Here is a 24,314-nt window from a genome sequence, read left to right as displayed (position 1 = left end):
GTCATACCTTTTTTTTGCCATACGTTTTTTGTGGCAGAAAAAGACACAACAGATACAATTCCAAATGAATATAAATATATATTTTGTATAATATATTCTTTGAAAGATTTTTTTTATTCATCATCATATGAATATGGAAGGCCATTTATTTCTGACTTTACATCTTTTTATTTTTTTTATAGATCTTATGAAAGTACATCGACAGTAATAGAAGTCAATAGTCAAATTCCTTGTATGACCACACACTGACCACAGGAGCCGTTTCTTTATACTTTATGGCGTGTATGGCTCTAATTTAGTTTTAAGCTTTTATTTTGAAGGATTGCTGGCCCCGGAAACTGCTGCTTTAAAGCGTTTCAACACTTTTCAGAAGGGGGCAGGATGGACAAAACGTGAGAGTTAAAAGTAATTTAGCTGGAACATTATCGCTGCCTTCATCACTAATGTCTTATATTAATGTTTGTGGTTAATTAACATGAGTCATAAACTGGTACACACAGCAGTATTTTTATATATTCACTGCATGTGATGCAGTAAGACAGGTGAGAAGATAATGCACCGACACAGACAATTTATTTTCAATATGTAGAAATTTTTATTTTGAAAAAGTTAAATAACCTCTGAACTGTTAAGCTGTACAAAGTATTGACAGCAATACCTCGTATGTACAAACACACAAATGAAATGAACATATACAACAAAGCCACAATCATACCTGAACATATTTTACAACACTTTAGAACATTACCTGAGAACCGCAGGGAGGAGTCGTGCCGGTACCTTTATTACACGGTGTGGGCAGATAAAATAATGTCTCCAACAATAAAAAAAACAAGTGGGACAAATTTGCTACAAAATCTTGAGTACATTTAAGTAATGTATTTTATAAAGTAGAAGTGCACGTAACAAAAAAAGTAAAACGTTTGAGTGTCTGAAACCGTCGCTGACTGCTTGTTTCAGCTGCAGACGCAGTGAAGCTCCAGGCACTGAGGATAAAACCCGTCTGTAATGTCTGCAGACGGTGAGCAGCTCTGTCGTCGGCAAGTTAAAATAGTTTCTTTCGCCCCCGTCTGTGATATGGGAAACAGACTCACAGGCGTGTTCAGGTGGACGGCTGCGGCGCGAGCGTCTTCTTCAGCTCGGAGCCCTGCCTGCAGACAGAAGCTAACTGGGTGATGCAGCTGGTGACGGCAGGAGGGACGCTGCCGGACGTTTCTCCTCTCCACTCCGCTATGGCCTCCAGGGCCTGTTTGGGATTGCAGGGAGAGAGGTCGTAGATGCAGTAGATGGCAGACAGCTGGACCTCCCATGGCACACCTGGAGGGAGGAGGGGGGGGGGGGGGGTGATGCGATTACACTGCTTATGGAGATACATCTGCTGGATGTCAAAGCATTATATACATATATATATATAAAAATAAATTAAATAAAAATATTATATATATATATATTATTCAAATATTACTATTTGAGATAGATATATATATATACACACAACATAAAAATAAAATATATACACTGTATACATATATAAAATATATATACATATATATATATATATATATATATATATATATATATATATATATATGTATACATATATATATGTATATGTATATGTATACATATATACATATATATATGTATATGTATATGTATATATATATATATATATATATATATATGTATATATATATATATATATATATATATATATATGTATATATATATATATGTATATGTATATATATATATATATGTATATATATATGTATATGTATATATATATGTATATGTATATATACATATATGTATATATACATATATGTATATATACATATATATATATACATATATATATATATACATATATATATATATACATATATATATATATATATATATATATATATATATATATACATATATATATATATACATATATATATATATATATATATATATATATATATATATATATATATATATATATATATATATATATATATATATACATATATATACATATATATACATATATATATATATATATATACATATATATACATATACATATATATATATACATATATATATACATATACATATATATATACATATACATATACATATATATATACATACACATATACATATACATATATATATATATACATATATATATATACATACACATATACATATACATATATATATATATATATATATATATATATATATATATATATATATATATATACATATATACAATTAAAAAATATATATATATAAACAAATTTAATGTATAAAAAATAAATATATCTAGCACAATTAATTACACAGGTCAGTAGTTGTGTGGACACACATAGAAGACATAAACAAAATCTAAATATTCCAAATATCTAACGAAAGAAATCTCTCATATTTCATACCTTCAGCCTGTCCATGTCTTCCGAACGAGTTCATGACGTTGGCGACCGTTCCCACCGTGGACACACACCTCTCCTTGAGTCCCAGGTGACACAGGTATCCTATTGAAAAGAAGAACAAGGTAATGAAATCCCTGACGGCCATTTGATGTCTTTAAACTAAACGTCTCATCAGGTTGAAAAAAACTGACCGATGAGTCGCAGGATGGTGGCGACGCTCATATCAGAGACGGGGGCTTGTTGTCCTCTGGGCTGCGTCACCCAAGTGTTCATCAGGGGCCACAGCTCCTTGCTGTCAAGGATAAAAACAACACATCAACACCGGAGTACCACACTTTTTACAAAGACTATACACAGAAGAGTCTGTTTGACTAACTCTTCAAGTCAGAGAAAAAAAAAGCCCAAACCCCAAAATGTTATCGTAGGTCCACTTCCACTTCTTGTGTGAACAAAGGAGCTGCAGCGCGAAGATGTTCTGCCACGCCTCAGTCCCAACGTCGTGCCCGTAGCGGCAGTGCGTGGTGAAGGAACGGCTCGACCCGGACCGGATGTCAGAGAGCGTTCTGGAGATCAGCGTGTCGATGTCACAGGGAGGACTCTGCAGCAGCGTGGAGACACATAGTTCAGAGTTAGGGGCTACAAATGGGGAAGAAGTCTTAACTGAGGTCGCACAGGTTGGAAATCAAACAGTATACATGTATATAGCAAAAATAATCACTCCCAAGGTGTCTAAAATTATTCAATAGGAGATGAGCTAAAGTCGAGGTACAGGAATAAAGACAAAATGAAGAGCCCCGTCTCTACAAAATCCTTCACCTTCTCCCATTCGAGGAACGCTGAAAGGCAGCGGCGGACGCTTTCTGGTGCCTTCAGCTTGGTGACGGTGTGTATGGCGCGGCACAGAGCGCTGCTGTGACAGAGGACGCTGGGCCACGTCGTCACCATGAACAGAACCAGCGTGGCAGAGTCGGGGAAATCTGCAATAGAGTACACAATGAGAAAATAGAAAAACATTTCTGTGCATTGAGTCACCACGGCGGGTGCAGGTGTATGGAGTGTGTGTGTGTGTGTGTGTGTGTGTGTGAGGCACGTGCTGCTCACCTTCAGTGAGGAGGCTGTAGGCCAGGATGTGAGCCTTCTCCCAGTCTCTCTTCTGTCGACAGATGCCCGTGTACACTCTGCAGAGGGCCTGCATGTAGTTTCTGCTCAGATCTCGTTTCTCCGCTTTCAGCTTGTTCAGGATGGGCAACATCATATAATCTGCCTCAAGCTGAAGAGAAGAAAAAACACACAGAACATGTCACAGTTCATTCTTCACATATACTCTTCTCCTAAAAAGAATGAAGGAAAACCTGCTAAAAGAAGTCGACATGTGCCCCAAAAAAAGATCATTTCTTACACTGGAAGAGCAATGCGAATTTCCGAAACACGAGCCCAGTAAACACAGCACTGCACTCACCGAGCTGATGCGGCAAATCTCAGAGATGACCTCCTTCTCCTCGTCCCTCAGGACGGGCTTTTTGGGCAGGTTCCCGACGTACAGGTGGCTCTGGATCACGGGCAGCAGATCGAATGCCTGGCTTTCAATCTGCTTGAAATATTTCTCGATGAGGTCTTGCTCCGGAGGCTCTGCGACCGGAGGAGGGGTGGTCTCGCCTTTGAGCGGCGTGGCACTGGGAGTCCGGGGCGAGGTGGACTCCACGCCGCTGTTTGAGGAGGAGTGGGAAGAGGAGGGGGAGGTAGGCACCCGCTCGCGACCGACGGCGGGCGAGCAGTTATCCATCCGGAGACATTTGCTGCTTTTGGGTTGAAGCAGAAACGCCGCCGGCCTCTTCGCTCCTCCTCTCGTCTCCGTCTTGGTGAAGGCCGTGGAGGAGGAGTTGAAGCGGGACGGCGCCCCGCCGTCGGTCGCCGTCGGGGACGTCCCGCTCTCCGACGAACAGATGCCGAGGCCGACGTTGCCCCTGAGGATGCTCAGGGTCCGGCCGTGGGCCGACAGCTCCGGGTACATGGTGTCCAGGATCCTCATGGAGTTCTCCTGCGACGGGCTGGACGACGGGGAAGGAATCATCGCTGGCGGCGGCGGCAGGCGACCCGGAACGGGCACGGCGTGTTTCGGGGTGGCGGAGCCGAACTGAAGCGGCGACGACGGGACGCCGTTGGGACGGAGCGGACTGTTCAACGACGAGGAACTCGGGTGCTGGCCCGTGGGGGTCAGGTGGGCCTGGACGGGAGTCGTGGGCGACGCCAGCCGATTCATGGGCGACGGAAAGGAGAGTTTCCCGATCGCCTGCCTTGGATTGATCGACTTGCCCGCCTTCGGGGGCGTCCTCAGGGGCGTGAGCAGACGAGGAAGAGGAGGGCCCATTTCGGAGCGGACTTGGCCGATGCACTCAGGCGGCCGCGCCGCGCTGGAACGAGCCACCGGGGGGCTCGGCTTCCCCCCGCCGAGCACGCGAGGGCTCTGTCTTCCAGGTGCTTTGATGCCCGACTCTGGACATTCATTGTGTCCGTTTGTGGCGGCGGCGCTCTTCGACGAGGCGGCGGACCGGAGGTGGCGCAGGTTATATTTGGCCTCTTTGCGATCCCTCGCGTCCACGCCGTCCTGAAGCAGGTCTTTGCAGACGTCTTCCTCCAGAGCATGCAACTCCAACGTGGGCAACAGACACGTGGGACTCAGCAGCCTGCAGGCCGAGTGAATGCTCTCTTTGTCTCTGCCGACGGCCTTCTCGACAACGCCGACTTCCTCCAGAGCCTGCAACTCCAACGTGGGCAACAGGCACGTGGGACTCAGCTGCCTGCAGGCCGAGTGTATGTTCTCTTTCAAGGATTCGTAGTTGATGGTCTCTTGAGAGTCGGAGAGGGGAGACCCGTCACCCGCCAGCGTTCGGCTGTTCGATGTCTCCGCGTCAACGTCCTTTTTCGGAGGAGTTTTACCATTTGCTTGAGCGGATTGACGGTCGGCGCGGCGCTCGCCGGCCTCCGTCTTCAACAGCGGGGACTCGCTAGGAGGCGGAGGACCGATATCGTCGCTTGACCCTGAGGGAGAAGCTGCTACACCGACCAGTCCAGCTCCTCGTGCTTTCTTCCTAAGAAGTTCGGAGGATGCATCGCCACTTTCAAGCCCTTCTTCAACATGTCCATTTGAGGCACCAACAATGACACCGCCGCCGCCGCCGCTGGACAAACAGGGGCTATCTTCTGGTACCTCCGTGTCCTTGTTCAGCTGGCTTTCGCTCACCTGGGGTTCAACAACGGTGCCGTCTTCACCGTCCTGTCCTCTGAGACTGCCACAACAGTCCTGACGACTTTCCCCCACTCCTGAACCGCTGTCTGTAGTCGTAGCCCCCGTGTCCGCCACAGAGTCTGTGGAAGTCACAGAGGAGGAAACTAACCACACATTTCCCGTTTCTTCAGGAAGTGCAGTTGCGTCGCTCCTTCTCGGGGACTCTCCACCATCGGCAGCGACCGATTCAGCACCGGCGCCATCACTGGGGCTCGCGTCAACTTCCATCTCCGTAATCGGCTCCGTCCGATCCTCCTTTGGCTCTTGGGGAGAATTTTCACTTTGAGATGTGCTCTCGGCACCGCCGCCGAGCTCGTGACTTTCCAAAAGTGTAACGTCTGACACGGAGGAGGAGGAGGATGCCGACGCCAGCTGCACAGTTACCGGGTCCTGCTCTATCGGCATGTGTACTTCAAGATGCATTTCCTCTTCACTTGTGCCCCTTTTGTTCTTCATTTCCGTAACGGCACTCAACTCATGTTGTGCCGAACCTTCGGGGTCATTGGGAACGTGTTCCACTTCCTGTGTCGTGACCTCCGGCGTTGAGACATTCGGCGTTGGGACATCCGGCGTCGCGACCTCGGGCGTTGGAGCCTCTGGTGTTGGGACCTTCGGTGTCGCGGCCTCTAGTGTCGTAACCTCCGCCGTCGCGACCTCCGGCGTTGGGACCTCCGGCAAGTCCGCCGTCTCCTCCGTTGGCGGTGCAGAAGAGTTCGGCTCGTGGCTCGTTATCGACGTGGGGGCGAGTCGGGACTCTTCTCGGGCGTGAAGAACACCGTCGTCAGAGAGTTGGGGATGCTTTTCCTTGTCGCAATCAGTCGCCTCCATAGATTCCATCTCTGTGTCCTACAAGACGACACAGCGGAGGAAAAAAAACACATAGCTGTCATTTCAATGAAGTCATAATATACAACCAAACATGGCACTTTGAGAGGCTGATCAGAAGGCAAGAACAATCCCCCTTTTTTTCGACGTTCATACAAATTCCTACAGTCCCAATTCCCACGTCTTTGCATTTTGTAAGACTTGTAAATTCTTTCAATACCAATTAGGACCTTATTTTAAGGTTAATAAATTCAATGCCTTGAAACCAGGTCCACCTTCTGGGACATCCTTTAAACAGATGGCTCATTCATTGTAGAATCACCAGAGGTCCCACGATACGATATCGTCACGATACTTAAGTGCCGATACGATATTATCACAATATTGCGATATATTAGCTTTTTTTTCAACCACAAATTGTCCCCAAAGGAAAGCTTTGTCGACAAGAAATAAATTGATTTTACTATTCTAGGACCAAAAACATTTAGAATTGATTCAATAAAAGATGGATACTTGGCTTTTGTGTGTCGATACAATATCGACACGCAAAATATCTCGATACTATGATGTGTTGATTTTTTCCCCTACTAACAGTTCTCGCATTGTGATTTCATTATATAAAAAGACTGCAACACAGCACCTTGTATTTATGATTTCTCACCGAATCTGGCAGAGGCGAGATGCAGGGGAGCATCGGTTTGAACAGAGCCAGTATCTTCCCGACAGACTTGGTGGAGCCGTCCAGGTCGGCGGATGACGCCTCGGTTTTATTTTCCATGGATAAACACGCTCTCACTTTGGGCGTGTCCGTTTCCTTCCACCAATCCGGAAAAGGTTTTAACTGAGTAAAAGCGCCGCTTGTTTGCGCGAGGCGACGGGGGGACACATGAGGCTTGTGGGGAGAAGACTGCGATGCGCTACTCGGTTGAGGGCGCGGTCGGTTCCGCGGGGAGCAAGGCGGGACTGGTTTGGAGCCGGACTCTGAAATCAACAAGAATCAACAAGAATGAGTATTCAAAGTGAAGACGCTTCTTGAGTTAAGGCAGTAATAACACACAGATGGACACGGCCTCACCAGATACGGGCGTCAAGCTGACGGAGAGCTGCTGCTTCGGTTCCACACATGCCCACAAGTTCTGGAGCAGCATCTGGAACTTTTCTAAAAAAAAGAAAAGAAATGAAAAACAGACACAATGACGCGCTGCAGAAGTGAAAATGACAACTATCTGCATGTGATAAGCTGCTTAAGTTAATGTTATGAATGATGGGTGAAGCTGGTTGGATACCTTTGTCAACTTTAGGCTCCTCTGGTGCACGAGCTTGAGTCGATGTGCTCCTGTATTCTGTCGAGAGAAAATACAGATATTTAGATTTAAATATCATTTTAAGTCAGAAAAATTGCTGCTGTTTTATAAATTTGAAGATTTTTTTTTTTTTTTTTACATTAGAGCCTTTTGAAACCTCATTTTAAACATATTTTAATTGGGCTATTTTTTTTAAAAATTAAAAAAAAAAATGGTTTTGACATTTGACCACAGGAAAAAAGAAAAAAAAATGGAATTTTGTTTATAGTAAACATTCCTCATTTACCTTTATTCCTTTCTCTTTCCAGTTTCATCAGTCTCATCTGCAGTTGAAATCATACACATAATAGAGGTCATTTCAACATTATTTAAGATATACTTCCACCAATTTGACATCTATACAAAAGGTCATTACTGCACCTGGAGGTCATCAATATGTGTCAACAGCAGATTATTTTCATTGGTCAGCTGGTGAATTTTATGATTGACCGAATCTGAAACACAGATCAGAAACATCCAGCTCACACCACAAAGCCAGCGTCGTCACACAAACGCAAATTCAAGACGTTCAATACAAACCTTCAAGCAGCTTAACTTTATTTTCAATGTTGTTCTTTCTGTTGAGGAGAAGAAGAAAAAACATGGGGCCTTTTAGCATAGTTTTGATTTAAAAATGACTTTCTTTTCTCACAAGCATGATGAATAAAATAAACAATGAAATGATGAATGATCATAACGTAAAAGTCCATCAAAGTGTCATAATAAATAACAGAAAAAGACACAGAGAGAAGACGTCTCATGGAAGAAAGCGAGTGCACGTTCTTACATGATCGTTGTCTTGGCGTTCTCTTCTATCAATTGGTCGACCCGGTCTGCTTGTGCTTGAGATTTCTTCAAAGACGTCTGAAAAGAGGTGAAAATATAAATGAAGTTTATAGTTTCCCATTTGTTGGGAGTTATGAGATTTAAATGACACTTTTTTTTTTTTTTTCACTTACCTGTGTTTCCAGCAAGATGTTTTCTACACTGGCCTTTTCCCTCTTCAGCAGTGCGTTTTCAAGAGACTGTGACTCTGACAGTTCTGAGTTTATAAAGAAACAACACACAAACACTGTTACACATTTAAATATATTAATCATTTACAAATTATAGTATGCTTTAAAGTTAACGTAAGAGAATTTAAATAAATGCCAAGTACCTTCCAGATTCTTGAGCTGGTCTTCAAGCTTAATATTCCTGAGGGGTGAGAAAAATGATAGTTCACATTGTACCACCACAAAGATAACATGTTGTAATATGATATAATATATTTATCTCTTACTCTGTCATCGTCTTGCTGTTTTGCTGCTTCAATTTGTCCATCTCCTCAGACATCCTCCTGTAGGTCTCAAGAGCACCCTATCAAAACAAATAACACCAGCGTGAACACAGTGTCAGTATCAGCATGACAGCAGAAAGGATTAGAAGACCAATACGTTACTGCCGTCAGAGGGAAGCTCCTATAAATGGCCGTACCTTCTTTTCCTCCAGTTCAGCTTGAACAGATTCATAATCCTCCGTCTTCTTCTCCAGCGTCAGGAGTCGGCTCTGCAGCTCCTCCAGCTGCTGCTGGAGCCGGATCGCATCGCTGCAGAAAACACATTCACAGCAGGAATTTATTCTTCAGAAACTAACACAGGGAGATTGTAGTCACATCATTGTGAGATTCTTTAAGTAACTTAGCACAACTTGTTTCCCCTCCTTCGTCCTTAGTTACTCGAGCCACAATTGAGCATCACACATTACATTACATTTCTTTTAGCTGACACGCTTTTCTCCAAAGTGATTGACAATAAGTGCATTCAGAACAACAAGAATCAAGAAAGTATAATTTCTTCAAAAAAGACAAATTACAAAGTGCTATAAATAAGGGATATTTAAGTGCTACTTTCTTTATTCAAGGTTGAGAGGTTAGTCGGAAAAGATGTGCGGCGGAAAATACTAGTTAGTTACTAGTGATACAATAGTTATATTGACTGACTATGTTATATTAACAATACATACAAATTACATAGTTAAAAAGTTGAAACTTTGTGGTTATCTTGACAGTTGATTTTCAGTGTTTTACTTCAAACACATTCAAAAGTTAACTAGCTAGCTAACATGTTTAGTTAGCTAGCTAGTTAACACACAAGAAATGTTGCGGGGAAAAAAATCATAATAAGTAAGCGTGTATATTTTTTTAAATTATTAAATTAAACTACTTAGCACCTGATACCCGCAGGTGCCCTGCAGGGGTACATCTCGTGAAGACTGCCCGGTGTGTGAACGCTGGTGTCAAGTGAGCCGTCATCCGGCTAAAGCTAACGCTAACGTGTAAACGATGAGAGGATCGCCATGGCAACTACAAATCATCGTTACTCACTCGGTCACCGTTATCTTCTGTTTCAGCGCCAGAAATGACGTCACATACTCGGTCAGGCTCTGTAGTGAGAGAGACGGGGGAGAAGCAAAACCAAAACAAATAGGGACATGTATTATCACCAACAGCGTTTACTGGAGCTGATAAGATTACAAACAGCGATACATTGGTTCACGTTTATGTCACAGCAGCGGTAGCCTGTTTACGGCCGTCGTATGAAGACGAAACGGAACTTTTTGACTGACTTTTTGTGTAGAAAGATGATCTGACCTGGTGCAGAACGGGGCAGTTTTGACAGTTTCCAACCATCGCGTCGGTGGCCATTGTTGCCGTTTTGGACTGGTTGTCTCCCGGCATCATGATAAGATCACCCCGGCGTTGTCTTATATTCTATGAAAAGACGACCATGTTGAAAACAAATCCCAGACAGGTTAAAAAAATAAACTTCACATTTTCGTGTATCCCACGTTGACCAAGGACCCCGAGCTAGGACCTACACGGGGAAGCTTTGCGGGATGCCGGTTTACCTAAATTATAGATTTCTTACTAGATTGTATTTGCTTTTACGTTCTGGGTTGGATTCAATTAAATATGACTAACAAAGGCTTTCAGTTGAGTATTTTTTTTTATCGAAATTGGATGTTTTCGGACATTCGGATTTTCGTTCAGGCAGTTTGTTAAGACACCTATGATGTAACAGCGTGCGCCGCAGCACACTGTTACCAGTAGGGGCGCAGTAACAATCTAGTTTTCACTAACTGTTTAATGTTGCGACTATAAAGGCTTAGCGTTATTGAAACACACGTCCCTTAGTACGGCAATGCATGACATCTATGGATTACATAATCATACTCAGGTTTATACGTTGAATGTAATATTCTATTTTCTATTCACGTTCGTATTACACAATAGTCCCTGGTGGTCTAGTGGTTAGGATTCGGCGCTCTCACCGCCGCGGCCCGGGTTCGATTCCCGGTCAGGGAACTACATTTTGACACCTTGGTAAAGGAACACTATCCTATTCGAAACTTAAAGTTATAACAGCTAAAGGCTACGGCTAGACTTAGACTAGACTGTACACATATACTTCACAAGAATGCACAGCCCTAACGGTTATGTGGGAACTTGTATTCCCTCTATAGTCAACAGAGGGTACTGTTGTACAAAATATAACCACAGTGTTCCCAAGCTATGCCTTTCCTTCCTCCCTCTCTCTGTCCTTCTGTCTCTCTCTCTCTGTCCCACTAAGTGCTTCCTATGTAGTCAAGGTCCCGATACAAAATCAAAGAGTTTCTACACAAACCACAACAAAAAAAGTTTTAAAATTGATACTTTGGAGGTCATTAGGTCATGAATTTAAGAAAGCTTTTACGATGAATAAATAAAAAATGCATTTTTTGAGATAATTGCCTGTTTGTTGTGCTGCACATCGGTCCTCATTACTGCAGCAGCAAGTCGTCTCCAGCCTACTAATTCACATAGCTGCGAGGATACAACCAAAGGTGCTGGATTGTTGTAGGTGCATCCTGACGGAAAGATAATAACCCTGTAACTTCAGATGAACCTTCAGAGTGTAGCCTCCAGGCTAAAGAGGCAAATCTCTCCAAACAGATGCCGTCAGAGATAGCATAGGCTCATTTTTTGAAGTGGAAAAGGGAGTGCTGGGCATGCTCTCTTTCTCTCTTCCTTGTCTCTCTCTGACAGATAATCTCTCCTGTTACCTTGACAGGGGTTAGGTAACACTTTGGATGTTGCCAGATTTGTCTCGATCGCCTCTGTTATCTACAGGAAGCCTTCGTCTGATCACAATCTTTGTATAAACAAAACACTTCTTCCTCCTAATCCCTTTCTTCTTGTGTGGTTGGATTTTTTTTTTTGACTCTTCTTTGTTTTCTTTGTTTAACCTTTGTCACAATTTATACAGAATCAAGTCGAAATATAAGCCACAAATCAAGCAATAAATTATTGTTTTTTGTCGCCTAATTACTGAAAAAGGATAGTTATCTTTAAAAAAAATAAAAATGGCCGCCCAGCTATCACAGAGCTGACTCACACTGACAGACAAACACATGCACATTTGTGTTCACTCCTGAACTCTTTGAATAGTGGGGAGGGAAGACAATGCAAACTCCAGGCAGACTGTCTGTGCTTGTTCTGAAACCACGAGGTTGCTGGTTCGATCCCCGGTAACCTGATAGTTTGCATGTTGAAGTTTCCCTGAGCAAGACACTGAACCCCTAGTTGCTCCCTGGCCACTTAACAAGGAAGCCAACTGCCTAAAATACAGAGAATGTATTTCCCCCACTAAATAAAGGCTTAATTATTATTATGACTCATGTCATTTAGAGACAGATTTACACAGGTTTTGAGATAATAACAATTTGGGGTTGTATGTTATTTTTTTGCAAGAATCATAGTGTGCTATGTTGTTGTTATACATTATAAGAGTAATGCGACTTTGTGACCTGCCATTAATTAATAATACTGCTCCCAAGGCCTACATTTATGATGTATAAATACAGTGTCTACACCGTCACACACACACACACACATTACCACAGCTGACCATATAAATCAGCTACAGGGAGGTGGTTGACATGGAGGAAAACCCCTTTTTCTCTCCATACCCACCTCTCCCTCTGGCTCACTCCTTCCCTTTCTCACAGCATTTTTCTATGACAGCACCAAAAACATTGATGCCCTTCCTCCGCCCTACTTTCAACTGTATTCCTCTCTCCCTCCTTCACTCTCTCTCTTTCTCTGCCTCTCTCTCCCTGAAGGGGGGCGAGCGCCCGGCCGTTATGACATGGTGATTTTTTGTTCTGGGCATCTGTGTCTACTTTACTTGTTGAGAATGAAGTAACTGAAGTGTAAAGGCCGGACACAAGATGTCGTATGTGTTGAAAAGGCTAACACTGGTCGCCTCATGTGCATGCACTCTGTCAAAATCTTAGAATAAGGCTAAATGGGGTCATTTCTTAAATCCCAAGTCAACTTGTATACCTCAATAATAGTTGAAAAAACTGAACACTTTAAGTTGATTTGAACAATGCAAACCATTAATTTAACACCATTCAAATTATGACATACATCTGACTTAAAGCAGTTGTGTTAATCTAACTTGTTAACTTGATTTGAAAAAAAATTCTTCATTTGTGTGTTACCAATTGAAGTAATTCAATTCCAACAAGACATGCCCCCTAAGAGTTTAATTGGTCTGTCTCTCCTCAACGCAATGAGATATCAAAAAGCTTTAAACGCAGTTTTGAAGCTACAACTCCATTCATGATGCACAGAAAGTTCAGTATGAATCGGGCAAAGAATTCTAGGTGTAAAGTGCAAAAACGTGTTTTATTTTTCACAAAATTTAAAATGGCGGGAAAATTTGGTAGGCGGTTTAACTTCTAGAGGGCGCTAGAGAGACTTTTCTTTTGACACAAATTTGATGCCTATTCCATACGTCTGACAATCGTGCAAAATTTGGTGACTTTTGGAGGATGACAAGTCCCCAAAAAAACACTCCAAAGTTCTTAAATATTTATTTTTTTTGCAGTGTACCAGATAGACCTGTAATGGCCGGATGCTTCATTTTAGAACCCAGACGGGGCATCCCAGGAGAAAGAAAGAAGAAGAAAGGCAGACTTTATGGGTCTGAGAGGCTTTTTTGTAGAGCAGGTGGAGCTGGACATATGTACTTTTTTTTTAAGTCAATCGGACAATCTGGGCGAGGGGCGTCGCCGGTACAACGTCTAGGGGGCGCAAGAGAGACTTTTTGTTTTACACAAATTTGACGTCTATTTCATACGTCTATTTTCACCAGGTCTGACGAGCGTGCAAAATTTGGTGACTTTTGGAGGATGACAAGTCGCCCAAAAAACAGTCCAATGTTCTAAAATAATAATCAGATGAATAATAATACCCCTAACTATTATTTTTTTACAGTGTACCAGATAGACCTATAATGGCCGGATGCTTAATTTTAGAACCCAGGAGAAAGAAAGAAGAAGAAGAACTGTGGATGAAGAATAGTCGCAGACAAAACCACACAGAAACAGACCACGCAGTGTCCCTCAGCCCTACGGAGCGTTTAAGCCCTTTCAGCTCATTATTTTTGATGGCTAACAACTTTATGGTTTTTGAGTCACTGCTCTCATCAAGCGGCATCAAGATGTCCTCATTATAATATCAAAAAAAAGAAACGTCTGTATGTGTCCTGCCCGCGGTACAGTTAGCGACTAGCATGGTGAACATATTGAGCTGCCAAAAGAGCACGGCACTTCTCTCAGCCGTGGAAGACCAAAACCAGAGCTGAGGGATGAGTTTGCTTTGGACTTGCGTCCATCTGGTGGCCAGAAGCTCCACTTCAAACAAAACGGTGACGCTGGACCCTGACCGCTGGATGTGTACACACACACACACACACACACACACACACACACACACACACACACACACACACACACAAGCAGCTGTTTGCTAACAAACCAGGCTCCTTGAATTTCCCCCCTCAAAATGGCCGAGATTTCTTATTATTATTGCAGGTTTATCAATTTCTAAACTAGCGTTGTGTACACAGAGCTGCAGTTTGTCGAAAGACACATCTTTGTCAGGGTGTGATGAACATATGGTGAATATATATCTTGTTACAAATATGTATTTAGTCTTGTAAACTGGGTGTAACTCCCTCAAACTGACTCCTGAAAACAACGACTGTAATGAATGGAAATCAGGACACGTGCCACAATTGAGATGCTGACATGACTCACGTTTGTTTATTGTTATTTCGGTTACATCGTGAACATCGCCTGTCTGTTACACTAATGCGGGATGTTCGTGGAATATCAATTTTCATGCAATACACGACTTGTGTAATGACGTCGGCCGATTGTGATGGATGGCTGGAGCAGACCTTCATACCTTCAGTCATTAATACAGATTTTGACTCGGCGGCTGGTGTAAATAATCACTGAATCCATGTTGATATGAATGAATTGGGCGTTTGACATCCCATATTTTTCTTCTTCTTCAAAAAAAAGTGCAGTTTGTCAGCATGTAATCCTATGAAACATAATACAAAATATAAAGGTCACGGGCTTAGGGTAGAGTAATAAAATGACACATTTATGCTGCTTATTAATACAGTCTTCCAGCAACGCTGTATTGTAAAGCCAATAAATAAAACAAACAATACTGTACACGTGTTCTTTTCCTGAAACTCGAGGATTTCACGTTGCTCTTGTGACAGAAAAACGTTGTAGCACCGCTGAGCGTGAAAGTCAGTTCACACAGTTGACCCGTCTCAGAATCGCTCTCACGTATGTGTGTGTGTGTGTGTGTGTGTGTGTGTGAGACGCACTTTTATTTCTTGCTCTTTCCTTTTTTTTTCTCATGACAACACACGGCGTCTTGCTTATTGTCCCAACTATTGAGGAAGACCGCTTTGATGATTCCCGGTCTGTTTTCTATCAAGCCGCAGGGTTAAAAAAACGATGTTGCTTCTTCGAAAACATCCCTTTTCATTATCAGACCTTCAGATTTCCGATTGATCAAGAAATCGCAGTGCAGACCAGACCAGACCAGGGCGGAAATATATATATATATATATATATTTATAGGCCGGCCATCGTTTGACCTGTGGGAGATGTCGGGGTGTCCTGGGCGCAGATCTGTGCAATTACATACAGTATATAAACAAAGGTTTTCAGTTTCTTTTGGATATGTCAGGCCGCTATGCTTTAATCAAGATTCCCATTTCGCTAGTTCCTCCTCTTAACTCCCTCCTTTATATGCACTGTCCCGATTCCTTTCCCTGTGTCGTGGATGGAGTTCTTGCATCCAGATGTCCGGCATCACAGGGAGAAGAAACAGCACTTGCGACTCTCTTGCACTTCCGTTGAAGCGTCACATGTTTTTCAGTGCTCGGCACACGCTTAAAGCAACCAAAAAAACACTGTCTTTTTAAGCATGGATGTCAAATATAGTCTTTTGTCTATCTAACTACCTATCTGTCTGTGCCACAGAGTCCCTCCGTATGATTATAGGTTTGAATTTGAACATGATTGACAGCACTGCTTTCCGTAGAACTTGTGGTTGCAGACTCCATGCTGGGGCACCAGGTAACACCAGTTGAAGTAATCCCTGCATGCAACGTCTGTGAAGGGGGGAAAAAACACTCATGAAAGCTTGTTTCTATTGCGACAGGGTGTTGCGATAACTCTGCTCTGACTACAGATTACAATCTGTCAGAGTTGCGGCTACCTTTCTTCTCAGGTTGTGGGCAGAAGTTGGTGTTGCAGGCCTGGGACATGGAGGGTTTCAGATGGAGGGCACATCCAGGAGACGGCTTCCCTTGGACCAGACATTGGACCGTCCTGGCCTGCACCCCCCCGCCACACGTCACCGTGCACTGTGGAGCGCAAAGACACAAAACCTCCATGAAAGATAGCACGTCAACACACAACACATTCATTGTCCTCCTCTCCTGGCGATCGCCAGGTGTTGATGCGCGTACAAAATGGTGGACATAAAATGTATAGCTAGGGCTCATTACACAGCTAAGGAACTAGCTAACGCGAGGGTCTCCAACTAGCAGCCGTTTAGTGTTAGCGCGCATGGTTAAAACTTTAAAACAATTAATAACCCACAGCTAACGGTCCTTAACAGGGTAAAACATCACGACACGACTGTTTGTGACATAAACATTTTGTAACACCAATAATTGTATGTTTATAAAATTATACCGCCAAACTGCATGCTGGGTACAGCTCGCCCACACAGCAAGAAGAAACTCCATCTCAGGCATTTTAGTTTTGTGGGGATGCAATTTTTAGGAGAATAGATTAGTTGTGAAGAACTCGTTTGTGTTCTGAACTGTTATTAATACAGATTGAGAAGATTGGATCAGTACTTTTTTTTATGAAATACTCTAGCGGCCCCCAGGTAAGCGAAGTTTGAGACCCCTGAGCTAACGGCGAGCTAACCCAGCTAAGCGACCCCCCTCCAAATTAAACGCACCTGAGACCAAGGAGACGAGTGCCACTCTGCTGGAGGCGGAGGTGCAGGGAGGGGTTGAGGTGGATGATGGGGGAGGTGATGCACGCTCCATCGGTGGACCGGCGGCGTGGTGCGGGCGGGGCACTCAGCCGGGGTGCAGGGCCTCTGGAGCTCCACAGTGGGCTTGGGGACGTGGTGGCACTTCTTGGCAGCGAGCTCTCTGTACTTTCCAGCAGTGTCCTGTGTTATGGAAACAAACAATAGTCACGTAAGCCAAAAAAATATTCCATTGACACCCTCAAGAAAACTATTCTTCACAATAACATCGTGTAGCACTTCATGCATTGAATAAAAAAGGTCAAACCTAAGTTAAACAAATCAGGATTGTAAAAATTAAATTAAAACAGTGATTTGTCACTAAACTAAAATTCAAAGTTAATAATTTAATATGTAGGAATCAACGTTTTGCCATGTATGAATAATGGCCGAAGTAATTTTTTTAATTTTTTCAGAAAACACAAAAAAAGTGCACAAGTTGCCTCTAGACACTGCACAACAGCCAAACTGTAATACCATCAATGTTATGTTATGATTACTAATATGATGCTTGATATTCATTGACAAAAAATAAATTGCTAGCTTAAATGCTACCTTCAAAATGCCATTTTGTTTTTTAAAAAAACACAAAAAAACTTAACTAATTGGGTTGCACAAGTTGCTGCTAGACACACAGGCATTACTGTAATACCGGTGAAATTATGTTATGATTACGCATATTATGTTTACAATTCATTGACACAAATGCTCGCAGAAATGCTAACTAAATTGCTAGCTTAATTGCTAGCTTTAAAACGCCTTCTATAGATATGTGAACACAATACACACCTTCTCTGCACACTTGATGAAGCGTGCCTGAGAGCCACGGCCACAAGTTACCGAACACTAAACATTCAAAGGAGAGAAACAGAAGAAATGGACATTAGCACAAAAAAATAAAACAATACATCTTTCATTTAAACCATTATTCAACCAGGAGAGTCCCATTGAGATTAAAAAATCTATTTTTCAAGGGGAGACCTGTCCACACTGCATTCCTCACGCTGTATTCATGTAAGTTTTTAGATTTATATTAATTACCTCTTGCCAGGTGGAGACAAACCATTGGACTTTGCGTTGTTTCTGGCAGCGTTTGATGAAACAGGATTCCTGACCGGCGGGTTTCGTCGGGCCGGCACACAGGCCGTCCGCCAGCGTCTGCGTCCGGGCCGCCGGGTCGGCGCTGGTGCACAGAACCGTCCTCTTCCTCAAGCCGCTGCCGCACTTACGGGAACACTGACGAGGAAACGGAGACGTGACGTTGATACGTTTTGAAATCCTTAAACGCTTCGAACTGCAACTTTATCTTCACGGCGGAAGATCACACACAAAGAATGTGTCTACAAAGATTTATCAAGAGTTATGTCTATTAAATGTATAACGCTGGAGACTTACTTTGCTTTACTTCCTTTCAGACGGTCCAACAAACCCTCTGATATACATTCTGAGCCTACGCACACATCTGATATAAATATCTTCAAAGTATTTCACTACATTTAAGAAACAAAGGGACGCCCTGCGCCCCATAGAGGAAGTACACTGGACACCGTATGTGGCGGGTAGTGAAGGATACGTTGGCTAAAATGACAGTATTAACAGAAAAGACAAGTGTAGGAACTGGACGTGGAACTGTGAAGGAACTGGGACGTCTCAGTGGGCGCGTTCCTGCTTTAAAGCCACCGTCGTAAAATGTGGTGAAGCCATCAAAGCTTCGGGTGTCACTTAGCTAAATGGTAAATGTGCAGCTTTGATGTGCTTTTCCCCCCCAGCGTCACGCCTCTGCTGACTTACATGGGAAAACCCTTGAGATTCTCAGGTCGGCATCCTTCCCCTCCACGCGCGCTCTTACCTGCGACCACGGCCCGGCGGTCCACACCGGCGGGCAGCTGTGAGCGCTGCAGGCTCGCCTCGGGGCCGGAGCGGGCCGGGCACAGCGGGCGTCGGCCGCCGGGGCGTCGGCGTCGGTCCGGCTGGTTGTCTGGACGCACTGGACCCGCCGCGTCTGCTCCCCTCCGCCACAGCTCCGACTGCAGCCCCCCCACTCGCCTACGGACCAGCTGGGGCAACACAAACGCAAACAAGTCAACACGCAGAAGCTCTTCAATCACGACACTCAGACATCCACAAAAGACGCAATAACTGTACGACAATAGCGACTAAGAGACTCCCTGTGTGACTTCAACTTCTTCAGAAATGGCACAGAAGGGACTGTAAAAAACCCTGAAATGATCATCTTTGGAATAGAACATCTTTTCACAGAAACACCCGGCTCCTTGGCAGACGATACCAATAATGTGATAATAAATGTGAAGGTGGGAATAGGAGGATGCGCCTCTGAGACCGACCACCAGTCCATAAATGTCTTTGAAGTCGTTGGACTGTTGCAGGACCGAGAGAAAATCCTCCCGTGCCCATTTTAAGTCCCGGCATGCCCCATTCAAACAATCTCTTGGCATAAAATATGTAATATTTTTCCATTTTTGAACCGAACGACTCAGTTTTTTGACTGAAACTCCTTCCTAAGAGACTAAGACTTTGTTTTATTGTGATTTTTGTTGCAGATTCTGATTCTTTCGGTCCTAGTCTTTCCAAAAAGGTGTCTTATAGGCATTTTTGGTGGAATCTGGCTCATATAATGCTCGATGTTCATAGTTACCATCAAAATATCCTTTAAAAGTGATTTTTTTTTTTGCAGATATACATTTTTTCCCCAAGACTTTGCTGAACAAATACATACAATAAACACAAGTATTGGAATTAATTTGGGGTTCCTACGACGACTTAAACACAGGGGAAAAGGAGGTCTGGAGGCAAACTTGGTTCCACAGTTTTGAACCCCTTAAACTCAGCCCTCGTCCCCACTAAAAAACTACAACATCACATACTTCTGTCATAATCACCTCCATTTGTAACGTACACTCCCAACAAATGCATATGTTGGCGCAACAAGGCGGCCGCTTTTTTTCCGAGATAAATTCAGCATTCTTGATATTGATTCATCTGAGACACGCAACGCTCCGACCGGCGAGAGCGCGGTTATAAAGGACAGTATAGTTTATGTTATTTTAAGGCCTTTTTTTCCCCCCTTCACAAAAAATGCATGTAGGCAGATCACATGTCTAAGCGCCTAATCCCAGAGCCTCCTATTCCTCCTCTCCTCATTGCATCCATCCCAAGTGAACCCTAACTGGAGGTGCAGGCGGCTCAATCCCTCATCACACACTCCGTCAACCTCCAGCTGACTTCGCCCCGATGTAAACCCTAAACCCGACGCTCCTGCGATCGACCCCGAACCACCCCGAGAACACCGGCGTCAGCACAAAGAGTTGTGTACATTAACGGTCTTTATTTGTGGTGATTCGGTGCATCATTTGCTTGGAATGTTGTGTGAGGAGGATGAGCAGAGGGCATTGTACGCGCACGACGCAATCTAAATAAATACGGACGGAGGAATTCCATCTGCTTCTATATGTGTTATGACTTGTCAGGAGGAAGAGAGACGCGCCGGAGGATCATCGAATGAGAGGAACACGTAGCGATGAACATCTCAACATTGAACACAATCAACATGAAACATGTTTAATCTTTTGGAAACCGTGCACGACAATCCTCCTGCGGCCATTTTAAGTCCCAGCATGCCCCATTTAGACAATCTTTTGGTATAAAATACGTAATCTTTCCATTTTTTAACCAAACGAAAGTTTCTTTGACTGAAACTCTTCCTAACAGGACAAGACTTTGTTTTATTGTGATTTTTGTTGCAGATTCTGATTCTTTAGGTCCTAATCTTTACAAAAAGGTGTCTTATTGACGCTCCAGGAGGCATTTTTGGGGAATCTGGCTCATATCACGCCAGATGTTCATAGTTACCATCAAAACATCTTTTAAAAGTGATTTTCTGCAGATATACATTTATTTTCCAAGACTTTTCTGAACAAATACATACAATAAACAAGTCATTTGTGTCTGGAGACAAAATTGGTTTAACGCGATGACATGTCGGCCCCTCGGCACCGAAATAGGAGCTAAATCCTTGTGGAGTTATTTAATACATAAATAAAATGGAAGCAGACAAGCAAATAAAGTCACGGCAATATTTAGAGCCGCCTCGGCGTCTTTCACATTTGGACGCACTCAGTCGCATTGTTGGCTTCCAGAGAGAGAGAGAGAGAGAGAGAGAGAGAGAGAGAGAGAGAGAGAGAGAGAGAGAGAGACACAGAGACATAGAGAGAGAGAGAGAGAAAGAGAGAGAGAGAGAGAGAGAGAGAGAGAGGGGATTTAATCCACTTTCTTAATTTGTAGTCCTTCATATCATAAACATGTCAATACAGGATCTCTCCGCTGTAACATACGAGCATGTAGCGGTTAGCCGGCGTCTTAATTTAGGTTCATTACGGAAGAACATCGACTTATTTTGGCTCTCGATCACATCTCAGATATCAGTTTTAATGAGCGAGCTGATGACGTCGGCATACGATAGCTTTAATTATCACCGCAGGACCTTCACTTACATCACAGAGTCATCACCTCGGTGGTGTAATGTACTGATGGATGCCGTATCAAGTGGAACAGCACCTTGTGATCTTTCGCCTCGGCCGTTGGGTGTCGGAGGACGAGTGAGCGTCACACCCTCTGGACGGCGTGTCAGATAGCCTGCGTGGGCGAAGCGACGCTGTCTGGAGGCATTAAATAACTTCTGACCGCCGCTCACGGCTGAGCCGCTGAGCGGCGCGTTTGAGCGCTTGGAGTGCACACGACAGTGCGTGGGCGTCGCTCTGCTCGTGTCAGTGTGTGCGTCCAGAGAGAGAGAGAGAGAGTGTCATACTCTAAATGTGAAGCTTCTTCCATGATGTAATGTCACTTTCTGTCCAACTTGCAGACGCAGCAAAATAAAATAACCGCCGCCGGAGGCCTGAGAATAGAATGAACTGCAGAGATGGACGGACGGCCGCAGATAGCTCGTCTGGTCCGGTCTGCATGCTTTGCACGTGTTTTCTTCTCTTCTCACAGTTTATGAGTGCGAGGAAGGGCCCGAGAGCAACATGTGCACTAACCAGGACAATGTGGTTCAGTTTAGAGCAGAAATGTTCGATACTGTAGCAACAAAAAAAAGGCACAGCTGAGTTAGTTCTGCTTGATTAAACTATGAACTATAACTCTAATAAAGTTCAGTATTGTGACCCAAACACGACTGCACCGCTGCAACGACAATGCATGCATGTTGTGGATGTTTCATATGAAATGAGAGACCTTCATGCATCACACTGCTGCACCTCACTGTAATCACAGTGTGGGAATAAAGCCTGCAGGCTTCTGCTGCAACAAACATAGAAACATATTATAAACATATCCATGACCTGATATCATTAATGTTGCTGTAACATGAGAATTATTCTGCTTTAAATGTGAAATGAATGTCAGGAAGTATACGTTGTTACACAGCTTGAGCCTGAACCCACCAAGAACTCACAATTCTGATAAAATTAGCATAAAATGCAAATTGAAAGAAAAGAGTGTGATACATATCTGGATATTTAAATGCTTTAAATTGAGTGATTGACACAATACATAGATGCACTTAGCTCCTGCAGTAGTCAGCATTAATGAAGTGTATGAGTTTTACATAGAAATGATCAATTCATAATGTGGTTATATGTTATTTTTGCTTTTCCTAAAAGTTCCTTGACAATATCTCTAAAAGCTCCATTGATTGAGAGATGAATCTTGCATTTTACTAATTTATAGATTATCTGACAGTTGTGCAATCATGAGTCTCCATATCAAACACTCTCACATTACTGTTAAAGTCACACACACACACACACACACTGACACTCTCTCTCTCACACACACACCCTCAGAGGTAGCTGCTGGAGGAGAAAGGAGACGAGTGTGAACGGTGGTGAGATGACTTTACTGCCACCATTATCACCGCTTTCTCTAATGAGAGTAAACACACAAACCCATTAGTGAGTAAACGCTGATCGGGGCTGCCGTGTGTGTGTGTCTGTGTGTGTGTGTGTGTCTGTGTGTGTGTCTTTGTAAGTTGTCGAGCAGGAGAAGGTAAGAAAGGGAAAAGAAAGTGAGATGGAAACAAGAACTATAAGAGAGGTTCATCAACATCTAAGCTTAATTATAGAAGAGAGAGAGAGAGAGAGAGAGAGAGAGAGAGAGAGAGAGAGAGAGAGAGAGAGAGAGAGAGAGAGAGAGAGACAGACAGACAAGCAGACAGAGTGTGTTTGTTTGTTATAAAGCTCCACAAATCCCCAAACACAACAAAGTTGAATGACAGCTATCCTGGGCCGGCTGCTTGGTGTGTGTCTGTCTGTGTGTGTGTGTGTGTGTGTGTGTGTGTGTGTGTGTGTGTGTGTGTGTGTGTGTGTGTGTGTGTGTGTGTGTGTGTGTGTGTGTGTGTGTAAGAACAGGGTTGGACAGGTCACAGTGAAAAAAAAAGAGACGTCACATCAAAGTGTCCGGGTCATGAGGGTTATGTTTACAGCGGAGCCGGAATAGGCTTTACGTGTGTGTGTGTGTGTGTGTGTGTGTGTGTGTGTGTGTGTGTGTGTGTGTGAGACAAAAAGACCTCCCAGCTGACCTCAAAGGCTTTACCTATGCCTCGGTGTGTGTGAGAGAGAGACGGAGGGAGATAGACTGAGATAGTGGGACGGATAGAAGTTGTGGGGGATGAAGGAGAGAGATAAGTGCTGTGTGTGTGTGTGTGTGTGTGTGTGTGTGTGTGTGTGTGTGTGTGTGTGTGTGTGTGTGTGTGTGTGTGTGTGTGTGTGTCTGTGTCTGTGTGGAGGTTGAGGGGAAATGAAGCATCTGTTGCACCTCCAGTATCTTGGTGGATGAGTCAGCAGTGAAGCAGTGACTGAAACACGTGGAGGGTCCTGACACAACGTGAACGGGAAGACAAAGCACTGTTTGTTCTCTCTGCAGGGAGCTGATCTTCTCCTCCATCTTCTCCTCCATGTTCTCCT

The 24,314-nt window shown here is 43.6% G+C and overlaps 2 protein-coding genes and 1 non-coding gene across 6 annotated transcripts in view; 1 reads left to right on the top strand and 2 right to left on the bottom strand.

Moving 5' to 3' along the window:
• Positions 1–571: 571 nt before the first annotated feature.
• ice1 (KIAA0947-like (H. sapiens)) lies at positions 572–10,708 on the bottom strand. 4 transcript variants are annotated; one of them, XM_068596384.1, is made up of 20 exons: positions 10,516–10,708; positions 10,249–10,307; positions 9,360–9,471; positions 9,166–9,242; positions 9,043–9,080; positions 8,843–8,925; positions 8,671–8,747; positions 8,424–8,461; positions 8,265–8,338; positions 8,131–8,167; positions 7,827–7,883; positions 7,616–7,699; positions 7,202–7,521; positions 3,889–6,561; positions 3,531–3,699; positions 3,246–3,406; positions 2,837–3,027; positions 2,621–2,721; positions 2,433–2,531; positions 572–1,317 (listed from the first exon to the last, which is right to left on the bottom strand). In XM_068596384.1, the coding sequence occupies exons 1-20, from the start codon at positions 10,603–10,605 to the stop codon at positions 1,103–1,105; spliced, it is 4,755 nt and encodes a 1,584-aa protein (XP_068452485.1). In that variant the 5' UTR covers positions 10,606–10,708; the 3' UTR covers positions 572–1,102. The 4 variants fall into 4 exon arrangements, with proteins under 4 accessions (XP_068452485.1, XP_068452487.1, XP_068452489.1 ...); XM_068596386.1 differs by lacking the exons at positions 10,249–10,307; positions 10,516–10,708 and adding an exon at positions 10,095–10,221; XM_068596388.1 differs by lacking the exons at positions 10,249–10,307; positions 10,516–10,708 and adding an exon at positions 10,102–10,218.
• A 449-nt stretch (positions 10,709–11,157) lies between these two features.
• trnae-cuc (transfer RNA glutamic acid (anticodon CUC)) lies at positions 11,158–11,229 on the top strand. Its single transcript has one exon. It is a non-coding gene; the product is annotated as a tRNA-Glu (tRNA).
• Positions 11,230–15,003: 3,774 nt separating this feature from the next.
• Positions 15,004–24,314, bottom strand: part of LOC137799534 (A disintegrin and metalloproteinase with thrombospondin motifs 16) — a 52,243-nt gene continuing 42,932 nt past the window's right edge. Inside the window, exons 19-24 of the mRNA XM_068596330.1 lie at positions 19,184–19,391; positions 18,376–18,570; positions 18,124–18,180; positions 17,260–17,478; positions 16,504–16,651; positions 15,004–16,396 (exon numbers count right to left, since the gene is read on the bottom strand). Coding sequence (XP_068452431.1) covers positions 16,281–16,396; positions 16,504–16,651; positions 17,260–17,478; positions 18,124–18,180; positions 18,376–18,570; positions 19,184–19,391 — 943 coding nt within the window. The 3' untranslated portion in view covers positions 15,004–16,280. The remainder of the gene's footprint in view (positions 16,397–16,503; positions 16,652–17,259; positions 17,479–18,123; positions 18,181–18,375; positions 18,571–19,183; positions 19,392–24,314) is intronic.

The sequence above is a fragment of the Clinocottus analis genome, unplaced genomic scaffold (assembly GCF_023055335.1).
Source record: "Clinocottus analis isolate CAN_PGR_092001 unplaced genomic scaffold, fCliAna1.0.p SCAF_36, whole genome shotgun sequence".
Taxonomy (NCBI): Eukaryota; Metazoa; Chordata; class Actinopteri; order Perciformes; family Cottidae; genus Clinocottus; species Clinocottus analis.
Note: the sequence above shows the minus strand (reverse complement) of the source record. Positions and strands in the feature narration are given on the sequence as shown.

Bases quoted from the DNA above. Each gene is read 5' to 3' on its own strand.
- ice1 (XM_068596384.1), bottom strand. From the start codon at position 10,605: ATGATGCCGGGAGACAACCAGTCCAAAACGGCAACAATGGCCACCGAC. The intron at 8,926-9,042 runs GTACTTGGCATT...TTATAAACTCAG, and splicing joins CCAGCTCAAGAATCTGGAAG to AACTGTCAGAGTCACAGTCT. The intron at 8,339-8,423 runs GTTTGTATTGAA...TCTGTGTTTCAG, and splicing joins TAAAGTTAAGCTGCTTGAAG to ATTCGGTCAATCATAAAATT.